The sequence below is a fragment of the Talpa europaea genome (genome assembly GCF_964194135.1).
Source record: "Talpa europaea genome assembly, chromosome: 13".
In the NCBI taxonomy this organism is placed as follows: domain Eukaryota; kingdom Metazoa; phylum Chordata; class Mammalia; order Eulipotyphla; family Talpidae; genus Talpa; species Talpa europaea.
The window spans coordinates 78,207,169-78,225,527 of record NC_140080.1 but is presented as its reverse complement, the minus strand read 5'-3'; the positions used below and the strand labels follow the sequence as shown (position 1 = coordinate 78,225,527).

General features: G+C 39.9%; 1 protein-coding gene across 2 annotated transcripts in view; it reads right to left on the bottom strand.

Moving 5' to 3' along the window:
• Positions 1 to 5,155: 5,155 nt before the first annotated feature.
• Positions 5,156 to 18,359, bottom strand: part of SETBP1 (SET binding protein 1) — a gene marked incomplete at both ends in the record, with an annotated part of 321,915 nt that continues 308,711 nt past the window's right edge. For both annotated transcript variants that reach the window (XM_084252039.1, XM_084252040.1), the window contains one exon: positions 5,156 to 5,763. In XM_084252039.1, coding sequence (XP_084108165.1) covers positions 5,156 to 5,763 — 608 coding nt within the window. The remainder of the gene's footprint in view (positions 5,764 to 18,359) is intronic.

Genomic DNA, 18,359 nt, shown 5'->3' with positions numbered 1-18,359 from the left:
CAATCCTCCAGATAGCGCACATCATGGAATATTTAGTAAGAAAGCATGATCCCCATTCATAAAGTTCTGAAAGTTAGGACAGAGGACAGACTGGGTCTCCAACATTTTATAGTACATTCTGGTTGCTTTTAGCAGAGGTCTGACTGGTTCTTTGAATTAGCCTTGGCTTTCTGTCCATGCGTAAAATATTCTGAACAGTAACTCAGCAAATCAGACTCAAATATTGCCCACAATGCACTTCCCAGATTCATACAAAAGACAGAAGTTTGGTTAGAATTTTCTCAATGATTCTATATCCAGTTGGTGTGAGCAAAGACCCCCAAATTCTATTAAACTCCTTAGTGATGTGAACCAGATGGAAAATAAAACAAAAGAATTCACAACTCATGTTAGACTGAATTGAATGTCTTTAATTTCACACAATGAATAACATATGAATAGGATTAACTTTTTTTTTTTAATAGTTAAGTGCTCTATACTGTGCTAACCTGATCTGGTAGCGAAAAGACTGAGCTTTCTTTTAGAAAAAATGTTTAAAACCCAACATCTAAGACCATGGAGGAGCATGACAGTAAAGCATGCCAGATGTATCTACGCCTCAAATAACAGCAAGTCCATGTTCATTTTAAATGTACAAAAATGCTTTATGAATAAAAACTGTTACAAAAAGAACATTTCAAACAATGTACAATTTTTCTTGCCTCTATATTCAATAAAATACAAATACATTTTTTGTTCTAAAATATGTTTACATACAATCAAAGTAGAACATGCAAATTACACTTTAAAAAAGGCTTTTAAAAACCACTTATGAATACAAACTAAAAATTAGCCAGCACGACTTGTAAGACAATCTTGTGCCCCATTTTTTCTTTTGAAATATATATATACATATTTAACACATCATGTGCATTTATTATTATTTAAGAAATAGATTTTTTAAAAAAAGGAAGAAAAAGAAAGACACCAACCGAGGTTGGAACTGCTCTTCTGCATTGACGAGACGCAGCTCTTTTTAATCTCCCCCTCCCTTTAGTGTTTATTGTACCTGGGCAAGTGGGCAATAGATTTCCAGGAAGTTTCTTCCTTGGTTGATATGTGCTTCTAAGACTGTTCCCCAAGTGTCTGAGTCCAACCAGGAAGGAAGACTCACGAGTGGGGTGAACTCTCCAAAAAACAGGAGGCAGAGGGAGCCTTGTACTGTGGAAAGAAACTTTAAAACACACCAAGAAAATGCTACGGTATATTACAGTTCGAGTTTCTAGGCACTGTGATGACATTATCTGTAAGCTCTGGCATTTGGACCATTGTGATACTATAGGGTAGTGTTGAGAATGATGTCTATATTTATCTACTTTTACATAATGAGAAGGACTGAAAATCCTGCAATGTAACACTTAAATGGCTTTTGAGGCATTTCGGCTTCTGCCACCCCCTCTTCTCTCCATGCTACAGTTGGCATTTAAAGGCTTTGGAAATGTATGTATAGACTTTTAGACAGTTCCCAGGTAAATCTTCCTAGTGGTAGGGAAAAAATTTCTCCAAAAGCTCATTATCAGAATATTGTTAGGTAATAAGCTGTAGGAGTAGGATTTTCTACTTAAGTCCTAAAACCAAATCCTTTATGATCTGCATGTAGTACATCACCTTATGCTATAATAATTCTGTCACCACTTGCTTATCATATTTATAGACCCAGCAATGCGAAGAACACAAATTCTGACTGTCATCGAACAAGGCCCCCCACTCCAGGTATCAGCCAAGTTAACATGCTAATCCTCTGCCAGCCCTTAGTCACCTGCCCTGGGCTGTCAGTGGCTGTTGGTGCCGGTCCTGCCAAGTCCTCCCAAACCAGCCTCTGACCGGCTCTTCTCTTTCACCTTCCTTCCTCGGGTTAGAGCCAGAGCAGGCTATTTGAAGATGTTGAACTTCTGTTCCCTTCATGTGAGATTAGGAGTTCTAAAGCAAGTGGTTCCCAGACACTTAGGAAAATGGATCCGAGACCCATCATCCCCTTCAAGGAGACTTCTCTATCTCCAGCTCATCCATTGCTCACCCCAGTCAGACTCCCTAAAGTTTAAGTGGGTTCATGCCTGCCTCTCACTGAAGGCAAGTAGTCCAGAAAAAGTAAAAACAAAAACAAAAAACAAGGGTTTCTCTTATAAGGAAATGTTTTGTGGAGCTTCTTATGGAGTCTTGCACAGCCCAGATGACAACCAGCAGGCAGTGTTGGGTAACCAGAGATCCCCGCAATCAGGACCTGGAGAGCTGGGTTCTCATCCTGGTTATGCAACCAACGATAAGTAAGTTTGGCCCAAAATTGAGCCTGGATTGGAGACAAAAGGCTAACGGAAAGGGGGTACTTAGAAAATAGTGAAATGGTCATACTGATGAGGTGAGTTAGATTAATGTAAAGTAAAAGCAAGAAAAATAAAGAAAAGTGATGTAAAACCAGAGGAAGAGCTGGGTGCTGGAGGGGAAGCTGTGGAGGTCAATCGACTTGCTCCCACTCCCCAACAGCTGTTTCAAAAATCTTAGTTTTAGGGTCTCTGCGATTTTCCAATCTATCCTTAGGGTCATGAACATAGAGAACTTGCATTAAAAACTCATGCAACAACTGCAGAGTCGGGTTTACACATCAGTTGAAAATCTGCTCCATCTCTCCTGGAAAACCTAATGCAGCCTGGTTATTTGCAAATTCTCACCCTCTAGAGGTTATTGCCAATTCAGCTTTGGGTCCTTCTTTAAGAAGCTTAGAGTGCCAGCTCCTTCTCATCTGCAGGGAGATTGGGTCTGCTTTCAGACTTTGTTGGGAAAGAGTACCACTCCAAGAATGAAGAAGAAGGGAAAAGGAAGAATGAAGGAAATTTTTTTCCAAATCCAACAGGAGAGAAATCTCTTTATGGCTTAATTGGAATGAAAATGGTTGCTCTTTCACAGCAACGGTGGGGTGAGCGGGGCTAATTCAAGCCTTCCTCTCTGGTGTCTTTGGAACTGCTCACACATGGCTTGGGAATGACAAATTGAAAGTGGCTGGTTTGATTTTCTGTTCAACTTGTGTGAAATGCCAGAGGTCACCCTAAGTCACAAACGGAGTATCAATGATAGAGGCTTTAAAGTCCAGGAGAATGCATCCCTTTAGACTTACATATTGCTAGGGCTAAATGTGACTGACCTAGTGGGCAGCAAATGGTGTGAAGTCCATGGTGACAGTGCAGAACAGGAGGATTCTGCGGTAAGTGCAGCCAGCCTCTGGTGCCGTGACGGGGCAGAGGTGTCTGTAAGCATATCAACTCGGGATTTCAAAATTAACTCTCCTAGGTCCCCCAACCTTCTCCTCTTATGTTCCCAACAAAATCCATCTCTCACTAAGGAGATGTTGTGTTCTGAAGCGATAATACAGTTTCTAGCTGTTTCCAACTTCCTGTAAAGAAACTTTCTTTGGAGGTGAAACAGATATTCTAATTTCCATTAAAAAATCAAATTCGGTCTCTCAGTGTCTCCTTTTTTATAATCTACCATGCCAGGTATTTGATGTCTTGGGGAAAGTAAGAGGAGGGGTGAGGGGGAAAATTGAAAATACTTATTTGAAATTTCCACATCTGAATTTTAGAAAACATCTACAGCAATGGAATAACTTCATATTCATTCTGAGTCTTCTTAACGTGTTTTACTTGGGCTGTGGAAATGGATAAAAGAGATGGAATCTTGTCCGCGCGAAGCAATGGCTAGGTACAACTTGGATGAAATGTACAGTTGAAATTGACCATTAAAAGACGATTTGTCACACACAGTTTGCATCCATGCAGACTGATAGGTTTATAATTACATTATGTACAAAAATGTTTTAGTTTATTAAGGCAACCACAATTTGGATACTTTGTCCAAGGTGGCTTGATACAATTGGAGTGGTGATACCCTTGAGCATTTTCTTTTTTTTTTTTTTTTCAGATAAGAACACTTACTCCCATTTGCTTTTAACAAACAATTATCAAGAGATAATGGACTTCTACTTTTTCTTTGCTTTCCCCCCCCAACAACTTATGATAGTTATTTGTATGAAAAAAAAATCACATATCAAGGCATTGCTAGACACTTGTCTTTCTGGTGGGTCTGGGGTTTCAATTTTTGGTGATTTGTCAGTTATTCCATTCACATGGGGTATTAAAATCTCTTTATGCTGCCTATTTTCTGCTGATATGTTTGAAGAATAAAAATAACCTGGTTGACACCTGGGCCAACATATCCTTGGCTGCTCTAACTCATTTATTAAAAAAGCTGTATCCACTCTGAGTAATCTGTTTCACACAATGATTGGGATTTAAAGCATACCAAGGGTGAACATTACAACACAGGTAAAGTTTACATTACTTAGGTGTGTGCCAAGGAAAAAGAAAGTAGCAAGTAAGTTAATGAAAAGGTATATGGAAGCACAATGGGCAAAGAAAAAGTCAGAAGAGAGTGTGCTAAGTATCAGCGTACCTGGGATAGAGGAGGCGTACAAGAATATGAATCTATGTCTAGGGTTGCCTATCACTAGAATTCCACCTTCTGATTAAATGATTCCATCTGAGAAACTGTATTTATTGTTAACGGAATGATTCAGGTCACCTGAAGATGACATTGGTGCCCCAAAGCCTAGCCGAGCTTGAAAAACCAAGAGAAATAAAAACCAGATAAATGGAAGCAGGTGACAACAAAGCCAGCTGAAACATCTGCAGCTTTTTTTCTCCCCGTGGAATATTTCCTAATTGAGGGTGATTCCCTTTCAATTTTTCCTGGCCAGCAAATGCAATGGAATCAAGGACGCACCTTGGATGCGGAGGTCAGGTGGCTGTGGGAGAGCAACACCAGCTTCCTCCTCCTTGATGGGTCTTGTGCTGGCCTATAACGGATCTAGCCATACCGAGGCGCCGCTTGGATGGGAACTGCTGTAAAGCAGACATGCTTTTCCTGAAGGTATCCCCCTGCTTTGCTTCCCCAAGAGCTACTGATGGTGGTTCCAGCCTGGTTATCTGGCCCACATCTGCTGGCCCAGCTTCTGCAGAGAAGGGCCTCGGTGGTGTCCCTGCAGCGGGGGAGTCCGCCCCACCCGCTCACTGCACTTGCAACGTGTCAGTTCTCCCAGCCCCAGGTTCGGAAGCCCAGACCCACCCTAGGGAAGGCCATCACTCTCGCTCCCTCGGGATTTCCTCTGCCTTTTGGCCTTGACCTCCTCCTCCTGGGGAAGGGGCTGTTGTGGGGGCGGCTGCTGAGGGGACTGCACTGGAGGCTGAGGTTTGTGTTTCCTCTTTCCGCCTCGGGGTGTCTTGGGCAAAGGTGGGGGTGGGGGCGGGGGTGGGGGCGGGAGGGGTGGGGGTGGGGGTGGGAGGGGTGGCGCCTCCCGGGCCATGTGGATGACTGCCTCGATGGTGGCCATGATGGTGTCTTGGCTGGCGGCCGGCTCTAGCACCAGCGGGCTCAGGCTGGGCTTCTGACCTCTTTTGCTCGGCAGGTCGATGCATTTTTCCAGCACTGGCATTTGGTCTCTGGAGTCTTCATCGAACTGGTTGGGCTGCTTTCGGGGCCGCCCTCTCCTCTTCTTGACGAAGTTGTTGCCTGTCTTTGATTGTCTCTGCAGCCGCTTGGCCTTCAAGATCTTGTTCACGTGGTCCAGGTTCTTTTTGGTGGACAGAATCTTGGTGTAGTGGCACATCTTCCGCACCTCGCACTGGATGGCTTCTATCTCCCGACGCTTGAAGCGCTTCTTCAGGGAGGAGCTGGCTGCAGGCAGGGAAGAGAGACAGAAAAAAACTGAACACAGGTTGCAAGCTGCATTAATCCCCCCTCCCCCTCCCCGCTTTCTTCACAGAATCTTCACTATGAAGATTCTGGAGAATTAATACTATCTATATGACTCAGTAGTCAATATTTAGTCTTCCTCTTTCATTATTAAATAAAAATAAACATCAGTCAAACAGCTTATGTATACAAAGCATTTCTGCCTATATTATTTTAATCTCAGCAATTCTGTGAAATACTCATGTTCCCATTTTTATTTGAAAACTGAGGCTCATGCAGAGTAGAAGGGAGTCAATGCCAGAACCACCATAGAAAATTTCCCATGCCTTTTTCCTACTATGGTTTTTATTCAGCCCTTTGACATTTGGTCTGATTCAATTTAGCATCAGGTTATTCCTTCTTTTTTCACAGAAGCTGTTGAGTGAATATAACAGCACCTGGAGTATAAAAATAAAGTGGGAGGTGGAACTAAACCTATTTTATTTCTAACCCTCATCCATGGACAGGAGAATTATTTTCTGGACTTTCTACTTGGAATGACACCGTTGCTCTAATTTTGCCTGCCAATGTTCTGGACTCGTGGAGTTGCCTGATGATGTCCAATGGATCAGGTCCTTCTTAACCAACTCATCCTCCAGGAACCTCATGGGAAATACCAGCCAGATGTCTCTGAATCACTTACACTCTGGCTACCAGGCTGTTTGCAAAGGGCTCTTTTCATGTCCTGGTGGCCAGACACGCCTGGATTTTATGAGCCAAACTTCTAGTCTCAGGAAGTCCTGTGCTGCTGCCACTAAATAGCCTTCAGAATGGCTTCATTTTGAAGTTCTGACACCATAAAGTGTGAATGGTTTCAAGACGTCACAGGCCTTTCCTCCTTCACATCCTTTCTGCTTGTGCTGTTCATGAGCCCATGTGTGCACATCACACAAACACAAATACATGGGTACTCACACATACACTGCTGCCCTCTGTCCACAATGGCCACTCCCTCTGGTCATCGATAAATTTTAAAGAAGTGTGTTCTCACTGAGTTCTGTGATCGGCTGCTGTGATTTCCCCTAAGTGTCCAGTCCCTGAGAAGATTTGACCTTCCTGCACATTGTAGGCCTCAAAGGAAATGTGTTTCATTTTAGCTTCATGGTTTGTTGTATTGTCTCATATGTTTTTCAACTGCTAGTGGAGAAGTGGAAAGAATATATAAAAGGAGATAAGGGGAAAATGCTGACTTATTCTTGGACACTCCTTCTTGGTTCTTTCTCTTACTTTCCTCCATTTCTCTCTCACACTATGCCCACCACAGATCTCCGGGAGGATTTTATTTGAAGCTGTTTATACACCCGTGGAGAGGGAAGCACTGAGTTTCACAGGACAGGTCAAAATGTTACTGCTTTTGGCCAAAGGTCATTGTAAAACTTACTGTGTAATGAATAAGTCTGGAACACTCTTTAAAATAAGTTATAAAGGTCAAAATAGAACAAAGGCAGAGTGAGCTTCTGACTACAAAAATAAAATGGTTGTAGTTAGAGTTGTCAAAGGAAAACATTGTTCAATCATAAGTTCTCAGATGCAGTGACCAAATTTTGTCCATTTTTATGTCCCTCACAGGGCATCCTGATGCCTGATAAATGGAAAGGATTTAAAATTTGTTTTTGGACAAATCACTGCTGCTTATATTCACATTCATCTCTAAAAGAGGCGTAGATTGGATTTTTAAACGAACTATTGCAAAGCTAGTGACATTAAGAGTTAACAGACTCTCAAGTGACAGCCAAGCAATTCACCTAGTCTGCATATTAACAAGTCAAAGTAAACTAGTGAGAAAGACTTCACATACTTCCTGGTATAACTTCAAATACAGGTTCCACTTGCAGCTTACCCTCACTTGTTTATATCATCCACAGGGAAAGAAAATACGCCATTCAGATATGAAGTGAGTCATTTGGTGCAATTAGTTGGCAAATTTTTTTTTTTAAAGATTCATTTATTTATTTATACAAGCACTGGGTACAGTCAGAAGTGCGGGAGAGTGAGAGAATTCACCAGAGCCAGAGCAGGAAACAGAGCAGGCAGACTGACGAAATACACTGCTGAGGGGAGCAACAGGCACAGCAGGAGAGGTCTCTTGCGCCATGTGGGACCCTCGCCAGCGGCAGGGGATCAAACCCGCGCTGCAGAGTCTGTGGGCAGCTCCGCAGCCCAGCGCTCAACCACTGCACCACTGGGGAGGCCCAGTTGGCAAAATTTTACTGAGTTAAAGTTTGGCTGGAATACTGCATGAGCTGGAGGTCATTTGTATTAAAACCCCCAGTCATGCTTGGTTTAATGTTTTGGTCAAAATGGATGGCATATTAGCTGGTGGTCCTGATAGGCTACACCATATAGCTTGCGTGAACGGAAGGCTAGACCATCCAGGTTTGGGTAATTACACTCTATGGCACTTACACAATGACAGAATTCCCTACACACCCTGTTGTTAAGTTATGCATGATAGTACCACCGATGGGGTGTCTCTCTCCGTGCTTTCTGTTTTATTTGAAATGTCAAAAAACAAACATAAGGAATCCTATTGAGGATTCCATATTCAATAGTTTTTACATGCTGTCTACTTTTTTAAGCCCTAACAATGAAAAATGATTATAAAATAAAAATTCTAAGTAGTAGAAACATACCAAATAGTACTAAAATATCATAACTGACCTAAACCCTTTGCACACACCATTCACACTTAATACTTTTTTTTTTTTTTGTGGGACCCTCGCTGGTGGCCGGGGATTGAACTGGAGCTGCAGAGGCTGCGGGCAGCCTGGCAACCCAGTGCTCAACCGCTGCACCACCAGGGGAGGCCCCACACTTAATACTTTTTGCCATATATGCTTTAGTTTCTTAGAGAAAACATAGATTCAGCCAAGGCAGTGATCCTCTCTCAATTCCCTTCCTTTCCCTTCCCATGCTTGAATTTATAATTTTATTGCATGTATGTGAACCTATACTGATAAACCTTAGATGTCTGAGATTATAATAATGTAAAGAATTGGAAGTAGTGTTAAACTCTTGGTGGGGGTGTATAACGGTGTGACATTTTGGAAAGAGTGGGCAATCGCTATTAGATTAAAGATCTTCAGTGCCCCAGCAAGTGTAGGTTGCCTCCCTGACTCATGTGTAACAGGCAACCACGTGTGTTCCTTGAAGCTCAGCGTATGTTACAGAAGACTGGAAGCAATGTAAACATTAGTTGAAAAGGTAGTGAATCAGCTGTGAGTCATTCAAACAATGGAATATCACACATCTGTTAAAAGGAATAAATTATATATAACTATGTCAATGTAAAAAGAATGTTGAATTAAAAAAAAGCAAATAACCAACGTTTTTATTAAGTATTTGTGAATTTAAAATGATGAAATTTAAAATGAAGATCTCTTCATTTCATTTCAGTGTCCAGATGTGGAGGTTTAAAGTGATCAACTGTGAGTCAAAGCAAGTAAGTGAGATTTCAACATCGCTTCCCTCCAGACTATTTCATGGGACTTTATTAAGCCTCTGGAGTAGCACTGTCCAATAGAATTTTCTGCACTAGTGGAAATGTTCTATATCTGTGCAGTACCATATGGTAGCTCCTAGTCACATGTGGCTCTACTGAGCACTTGAAATGTGGTCAGTGTGACTGAAAAATGGATAAATTTTTCATGTAACTCAATTTAACTATAAATAGCTACCCATGGTTCATGGCTACTGTCTTGTTCTCCTAGCTTTAGATCTACCCACCTTCAAATACAGGGAACAGGGGGGATTTATTCAGCAAAATACAGCTCTGGGAAACTCCTAGCAAACTAACCTGGTGCCTTCAAGAAAAAAGATGCCAGCAGAGAAAGATGGGAGGAGGTGGGGAGGGGTGGAACTGTAAAGTAAAAGAGACTTAAGAGACGAAATGACCATATTTTGATACCAATTTAAACAAACTGTCAATATAGGTCATATTTCATGAATTGATGGAAATTCAAATAGAGTCTGGGCATTTCTTAGGTGTGATAATTTCATCGTGATTTTTTTTAAGTCTCTTTCTGAGAACTACATACTAAAATATAGTTTAAATCATATTATATCAGCTGTGATTGGCTTCACTATAATAAGGAAGGGCGGCTGTAAGTTGAAGTATTGCTGAAGCAAGATTGATGGTGAGTTGATAGTCTGAAGTTGAGTGATGGGTATACAAAGGTTTATTATGCTATTCTGCCTAGTTTGGTATATTCTTGACATTCCCATAGTACATGGTTAAAATTATTAGTGTAAGTGGCAATCAAATGTGTTTCTTAGAATTTTAGGACTAGGTTTCACCCTCTTGAAGACTATTTCACTTAGATAACTTTGGAAGGGTAAGAAAAGTCCTCAGTGCAGGGCATATATCATCTCTCTAGAAAACTCCTGGCATTATGGGATGAGAGATTGAATTACTCTGGGTTACATGCCCATGATCAATTCAGAAACACAAGTCATGGTCCCATCTCATTGAGGGCATCAGGTATTAAGACTTAATATCCCTCTTTCTTTTCTTACATTAGAATCTTTGGGAGGTTTTCACATCTACTAAGCATTTATATTTTATTTTGTACTGATGAGATCTTCCAAACTTTCAGTTCCAGCTCATTTTCCCTGCAGTAGTACAGAGCAGGGTAACAGAAAGTACTATGCCAGGGTAAGCTGGCATAGACCAATTCTGGGTCTCTCTTCAGTTGTTATGTTAGACAGTTGAACTAGATGCTCTTGGAGTGCCCTTACAGAGTTAAAGATGCTGTAATTTTTTTCCTGTACTAATTATCCATGGCCTCCCCAAATAGGAGGGCACTTTCTACCACATTTATTTCATGTAATAACTTAGAAATCTGAGTATGTGCATGTGTGTGTGTATGTGGGCGGGGGGGAGAGAGAGCAAGAGAACAAGTGAGCTGTAGACTTGGCAGGGTTTGAAATTCACAAATCTTTCTCCTTATTGCTTATGATTTCACTGTCCCTCTAAATGTTTACAGATTTTTCTCTGTTTAAATTGTTTCATTATTAGACAGTAATTTCTGGGTTCTTGCAGCAAGATTGATTCCATATTTGCTCTCCTTCCTATAATGGTCCTCTATCTTGCCTGTTCTTTGTTAGTTTTAAAGAATAATTATGAGTGGTCAAAGCAAAATGCTATCCATTTCTTCATGCATTTCTTCTGCAATGCAAATCATGTCCTGGACCTTTCTCTGTATTTAAAATTGCCATGTAAATGGTTGAGCTGGTTCTGGTCCAGATCTTCTACTGCTTGTCTCCCATTATCAGAGGATTGATTCATCAGTATCCTGTTGATTTTGCCAAGTCTTTTAAGATAATCAAACACTAGACTTAGCATTGCTTTTTGCTCACTGCCTTTATAGATACAGAATAGGCACTGAACAAAATAAGGGCTAAGGAGACCTTGTCATACAGAAGGTTCCCCAGATACAGTTACTGGTTTGGAGACTAGTTTGCCCATGTGCAAGACATATCCTAGTTTTACAAGGAAGTTTTGTGTGGGTTAGAGAGGGGTAGACAAATTTATCTCTGAATCATTAGTTTTTCTTACCGTTTGAGTATAATTTAAACAGTAAGGACATGTTACCTCGGGGAAGGAAGGGCATGTTGGGGAAAATTGTACTTCCTGGAGCTGAGTGGACAGGCCTGGAACACTGTTTGCTCCTATCAAATAGGGCAGAGAGCAGCCATGTAAATTGCTCTGTAGGCTAATTCACACTAGCAGATTCATCAAAGGCAGCAGCTGCATCTTCTTTCTGTAATTCCCTACATAGGCTCATCCACCCAGTGGTACATGATCTACAGTGTATATGGCCAGAAAACACAAGCTCAAAGGAATTCAGTTGTTTAATGTTCTCCCATGAAAACTGTGCATGGGGGGGTGTACTTTGTACTTAACTCAGTAATGAGCCCCTGTTTTCCTAATACTGCTTTTTATTTTTTTATTAGGAAGAATGAAGAAGCAACCTGCCTTGGCAGGTTGAAGGAAGCAACCTTCCTTCATCCTTAGAATTTAAATTAACCTTCTATGATCCTGGTCTTAAAAGCTTTTTTGAAAAAAGATGGCACGTTGCCTGTGTTGGTGAGGTGTCTGCAAGTAAGTCAAAGTAGAGCTGCTTCCGGTGTTCAGCACTAATGCTGCAGCACTGCCTTCCCATTTGAAAGCTGGGCTATGTTAGCAGATGTGGAGGCTTTGTCATGATATAAAGGTACTTCCATTCTGTTACCCTAATAGGGCTTGGGGATTCTTTGAACATGTGACTAGCTTGTTGGAAGCACAGTAATTGCCTGGTCATTGCATGACAGCATCTTCTTTGGGGGTTACTGTGACGGATCATCTTATCTCAGGTGGGCTGTGAGCGCTGGAGTAACAAAGGCTACTAAACAGTGTGTTTGCCCTAGGTCTCTGTGAGGCTCTGCTGGTGTCCAGGATTTGTCAGGAAGTTGCCTAGCCTAGCACCCTGCTGCTTCTGCAACCCTGCCCACAGTGCTCACTTCCTCTGTCTCTCCAGATCTGATCCCAAGTTGGGGAGACATATTTTCCAAAGAGGAAGAAAGGACTATATCTACTGCACAGCAAGAAAAATATCTTAAAATATCTTAAATTTTAATTGTTTATATTTTCTCAAGAAATAAGAACTAAGTTAAGCATTTTAATGCTTAACATAAGAGCCTCTCTGGTGGCACAGCAGGTTGAGTGTCTGCAGCCTCTGCAGTGCGGGTTCAATTCCTGGTGGCCAGGGAGAAACCCACATGGTGCAGCAGACCTCTCCTGCCTTGCCCGCTGCTCCCTTCAGCAGTGTCTTTGGTCTGTCTGCCTGCTCTGCTCCCTGCTCTGTCTCTGGTGAATTCTCTCGCCTTCCCGCACCTCTGACCTGTACACCAGTTCTTGTATAAATAATAAATCTTAAAAAATGCTTAATATAAGGAGCCATGGTGATGCCATTATTTGGGCTTCATATCAGATGGGGAGTCACTGTTACAATTAAGCAAGAGGTCCCCGGGAGAAGGAAGAGAGACTGTAAGCATTCAGGGGGTTGAGGGGCATACCATCAATTGATTACTTTCAGTGTGGTGTTATGTCCTATATTCTAATGCACAGATGCTCTGCCTACATAATTAATTTGAGAAAATTGAGATTTTTTTTTTATATAGGAAAAAATTCAAAGTACTTTGTAAGGTGAGCAGGAATTTCCATATGTTATATGCCACACAGAGTTGTCTTGGTTATTTCACAGCAAACTGTATACATGAGTTGCCATTTTCAAAGTTGAATTTGGCAGCTTTCTTGTACAAAAAGACAAGGGTTCTAAATGCTTTCTGTGCTGTCAATGTACCGTTAGTAACATAACCTAGAGTGGTTAAAAAACAAAACACTTAATGTCCCTTTGGGGTAAAAGGGGCAAAATGGGCAAGAAAGTAACTGCTTTTAAAAAGAAACTCATACTAAAGAGAAAACATTTTTGAAAAATGATTGGAAATGTTTCTGTTGTTTGGCACTTTTGTTGCTGAAAATGATAGATTACAACCTGCACAATCTTTTCAATCTGCAAATTTTAAAATCTTGTAAACAGAGTTAATGGCCAAATAAAAAGTTTCAAAGATCTGGACTCATTAAAAATGTGATGTCTTTTGATTTGCAAGACCATCTGATTGTTAATAAGGAAGTTGGTTAGCCAAATTTCAACAAAAACCTTCACTTAATTGAGGGATGAGATTGAAAAAAAATTATAAATTTAGAAAATGACATACTTTCTCCTTTTGAATTTATGTGAAATATTATTTTAACCTACAATATCTACTTACTAGTATTGAAATAAACATAATTTGGAACTAGACCATCAAATTGCTTAATCACAACTGTTAAAAAAAACCCAAAATTTTCAAAGAGGATTATGTAAACTCAATCACTTGGACCTCTCTAAATCATTATTAAAATATCAAAATTAGTATAGAATTTTCATGGCAGCAAAAAATATTTTTTTCGTTAGGTAATAAAATGTTAAATGAAATTGAAAATTATTTTAAGAATATTCCTTACTTCAGATTTATCTCAACCTTTTAAAGTTACATTTAAAAAGGTGAGTGCATATATTCTGAACATGTGTTTACAAAGGGTAACTGTTCAACATTGTTAGTGATATTATTGCATGATTAAAAATTTTGGAAAGCACTTCTTAAGGTTTTTCTTTATTTTCCAAACTCTTAAAGAGTTTACTTAACTCAAGATTTTAACTCAAGATGATTTTAGCTATTTATGAGTGTACAGCTTAAGAAGCATTCAAGTTTCTTGAAGAGGGACAGCCCGTGTTCTTTATACCCCTCATAGTAAAGAGTACAATTCCTTTTAATAATAGATGAATAATACTTAGATATTATAGTAGTGTCATCATAATAGATAATATTTCCTACTGGATTGCTCCAGATTATAAACTGGAGACCAATGCCTGGATATCATTAATCTTCATATTCCCTAGAGTACCTTTAATTGACTTACAGGCAATCCATGTCAGTCAGAAGACTGTCCTATGCATGGAAGAACATCTAGAATGGGACTCATCATTCTAGGGTTCCAGGACCCTAGGTTTTCAGAATCCTTGACTTCTCTGACCATGTGGGAATAATGCCAGTCACTTCACGAGCTTCGATTTTGGACAAACCACCGTGGCTTTGGACAAGTAAAGGCAGTGGGAACCTGTCTTGAGAGAGAGCGCCTGAGCCTAATTAGACAGCTACATTACTCAGGAAACCTCTAAGGAAGGTAAGCAGTATTTTTGGCAAGCGAGGAAAAAGTTGGTTGAAGGGCGAGAGCGCAGAGATCAGAGAATTAGCAGCTGAGGTGATTATAGAACTGCCTATAAGGTGACTGTGCATATTCATTGCAGAATTTGCCCAGAATGGATCGATAGGAGAGTCTCTTATGTCTGGAAGCCTTTCCAGGGCTTATACTAATTAGGACCAGAGTGGTTTCCTAAGCTTTTGGTGAGGAACGAATTGTGAGTAGCAGACTCTTAGTGGAGAAACACTAGCGCCATCGAGCCAGGCTCTTTCAATCAACTTTGGCTTTTGCATGTTGCATGTGGTTCAAGCCCCAGCAGCTGACTAGACAACATGAGAGGCTGGATAGAAACGTAGTTAACGCCAAAAAGTTTGACGCTACATCTGTTGAGTCTCATAGCATGCCAGGTGGTCACACGGTGGGGGTGGTTGCACCCTCTCAAAGGGCTCTTTATATTTCTTTCTTCTTTTCTCTCAAATGTGGCAAAGCTCTATCCTTAACTATAAATATCATCCTTTATATAATATTCCAGCTATTGTAGATGCATGTTCATACTAGGTTGTGAGACATTTTCTTTTTCCCTTTTAACATTTGAAAAAAATAAGAAAAACAGGGAGGCACAAAAAATAATGAAACAAATAGGATCTTAGGAAGATTTTCATATTTTTGGTATTTGTGCTCAGATGAAAGAAATCTTGGTTGATCATGTCAGAACTTCAAGCGTGAAGCTAAGCGATAGATATCCATGTTTTGATTTCTTCCTGGTCTTAAAACTGCATCAATTTGTTCAAATACTCAGGCTTGTTTACAGTCTGATAGGAAACATGTTGGCTGGGGCATTAGAAGAATGAGATTCTAGTCTCCGTTTTTCACTCCTCAGTTCTGTGATTCCAGACAAATTTCTTAATTTCTTGGCAGGACACTTACTCTGAATAAATATATTTATGCAATTCCAAGTCTTCTCTGCTCTAGGTAACAACACCCTCAGTTCTCTGTGTTTCATTGAGATTAATTCTTGACTGCATTCCATTTTGATCATGGCCTCTGGAGATTTTGTCACTGGTCAAATCTTAAATTTTGGTGACCAGAATTGAACTGATTTTCCAAGTATAAAGTGATTTGTGCAGAAAAAATTGGGTTAATTCATTTCTGTGATCAAGGCACTACCATTCTAATAATGAAGGTTACATTAGAAAAAAATAACATGTAATTTTTTTTTTATTTTTATTTTGCAGCAATATCACACTGTGGGCTCATATTAAACAAAGGCTGAATGAACTCCCGGGAAGACTCATATAAACTACCACCAACCCTAGAGATTGCTGTGTGGAAGTGGTTTTTGAGTTTAAATACAAACCTTCTACTTAAGTATGAAATTTTTAATTTTATTGGTGTTAGTCCAGTGGTCTCGTCTGTGGTGCAAATTTTGAAACTTAGTTTTGTTTTCTTAAAGTGTGCCCAGATTTGTAGGGATTTCAAAAGGGCCCGAACAGCCTCACTGTCCCTGTAACACCTTGTGCGCATGACTCGAATGACTCAAGTGAACAGCACAGAGGTCAGCTGACTTATTTGAACAGAAATCAACCTAAGTGACTTGACCTCAACCAATGCTTACCATCTAATTTTTAAGGCTGTGTGTGAAATAAGAAAAAAAAACAACATGCTATTGTTTTTCTCTTAATTGATACTTCTCAAAGAAAAATATGTTAATTTACACAACAAAAGATGTCTGTATTTTTCATAAAATCAATAAGCAATATGTACCCATTGCTTTAGACGTTCACATATTTTGAATCTGTCTGTTTAGTAGATGATGGATGTACCACAGAAACAATTGCTTTGCATAGCCTACAGGTGTGTGCCCAGCTCTCATTTCTGTCAGAGAGGATATTGCATCTGATGTTGGATGGGAGGAAAAAAGCCTTACATTTTTCTTTTATCCAGAGGCAATTCTCCTGTCTCAGTGAGGGGAAAAAAAAAAAAAAGACAAAAAAACAAAACAAAACAAAACAAAACAAAAACACTAGCTGGGGTTCCAGTGCTTTCCAATTTCCACTGAAATTCAGTTTAAATTCAGACTTAAAGATTTTTATTGATACCTACATCTTGATACTTTCTACCCTTCTTTCCAACTGCCATTAAGTACTGTTGCTAAAAGTCATCCAAAAACTCCTACTTCAATAATAACACTTCCCCAGTATAATGCTTGTATCTTTCTGATAGCACTTCATATAGTCTATTCTATATTAAGATTATGGGATTAATCTACATTTATCTCTCTTTTGATTGTATTTTAAGAGGTAAAGATGCCACTCTTATTCATTCTGTGAACAAATATTGATGGCACCCACTGTGTTCCATTCATGGTGGTAGGCACTCAATTTGTGACCCTCCTCTTAGTGACCAGCACAGAGGTCAGCTGACTTATTTAAACAGAAATTAATCTAAGTGACTTGACTTGAATCAATGCTTACCATCTAATTTTTAAGTCTGTGTGTGAAATAAGAAAGAATTTATTGAAGAGGATCCAAATCACTATAAATTCAATTAGATCCTTAAGTATTTTAATTGTTTCCTACTCTTGTAGGAACACCGTTAACTGGGGTATCTAAGCTGTGACCAGGGGCATTGAAGTAGTGACAATACAGTCGGACATCCAAACCACTCCATAGTGAGAGTGGAATTCCAATGGCAAAAACAAGTTTGGAACTTATTAAATACCATTAAGAAACCAGCTTGAACACTGAAGGTCACGGATTGATTAGACCTCTGGGTCTCTTGGGAAATGGACACATGTACATATAATATATTATTATCTAATACCAAAAAATGAGGGAGGGAGAGAAAGGAAAGAGGGAAGAGCAGCAGGAGCGGGAGGAGAGAGAAAGAGAGAATGAATGGTCTTTTCATTGCTGAACATTGGATCAGAAGTACAATAGTTTATGCTGGTAGTGGAGGGAGAGTGGTTATATGATTTTCTGGCAAATACAAACCAAAATCTGAGCTTTATATCAGTAGGTTAGTGTTTTATTTTATTTTTTTGTTGTTACTTAAACTTTTTCCCCCCAATATAAGCTTAGGCAGACAAAAGGCAGCAAATACTCCTTCCTCAATTTAAGATTTGACAATTTAAGAGGAAAAGGCTCATTCATCATCTTTCCCTGTTAGAGACCATAAATTATTGGCTCATATGCCATGTGGCTTGGATTCTAGGAAAAGTTAGTGTAAACAAACCCAAGTTACAATGCGTGGAGTAAGAGCGTGAGTCATAAACAAAATACAGACATATGCTCTCATATAAATAAGGGCCTGGATCATCAGCTTCCCAAAGTCTGTTTCTCATTAATTACACACCAAAATGAACTTTCCATATGTAAAACCCAAATCACTTAACTCTGGTAACTTGCACAAGACAAAGACCAGGATTGTGGCTATTTAGGCACTAACAAAAAACTAGGTTTCAAAATAAGGAAAGTCCTCCCAAAATATCTTCAGGTATTGGAGAGGACAAGGGAATCCCCTGGAGGAGTGTTTTTAGGTTGAAACTATACCCAGCAGCCCTGGAGGATTGCTCCAGGCTGATTTCGATATCCTGCTAAATTTAAAGATAATATAAGACTTATTCTCTCTCTCTTTTTTTTTTAAAGATTTATTTATTTATGCATATAAGAACTGGGGTGTAGGCCAGAGGTGCAGGGAGGGGGGGAGGGTGAGAGGATTCACCAGAGAGTGGGTAGCAGAACAGGCGGATCTA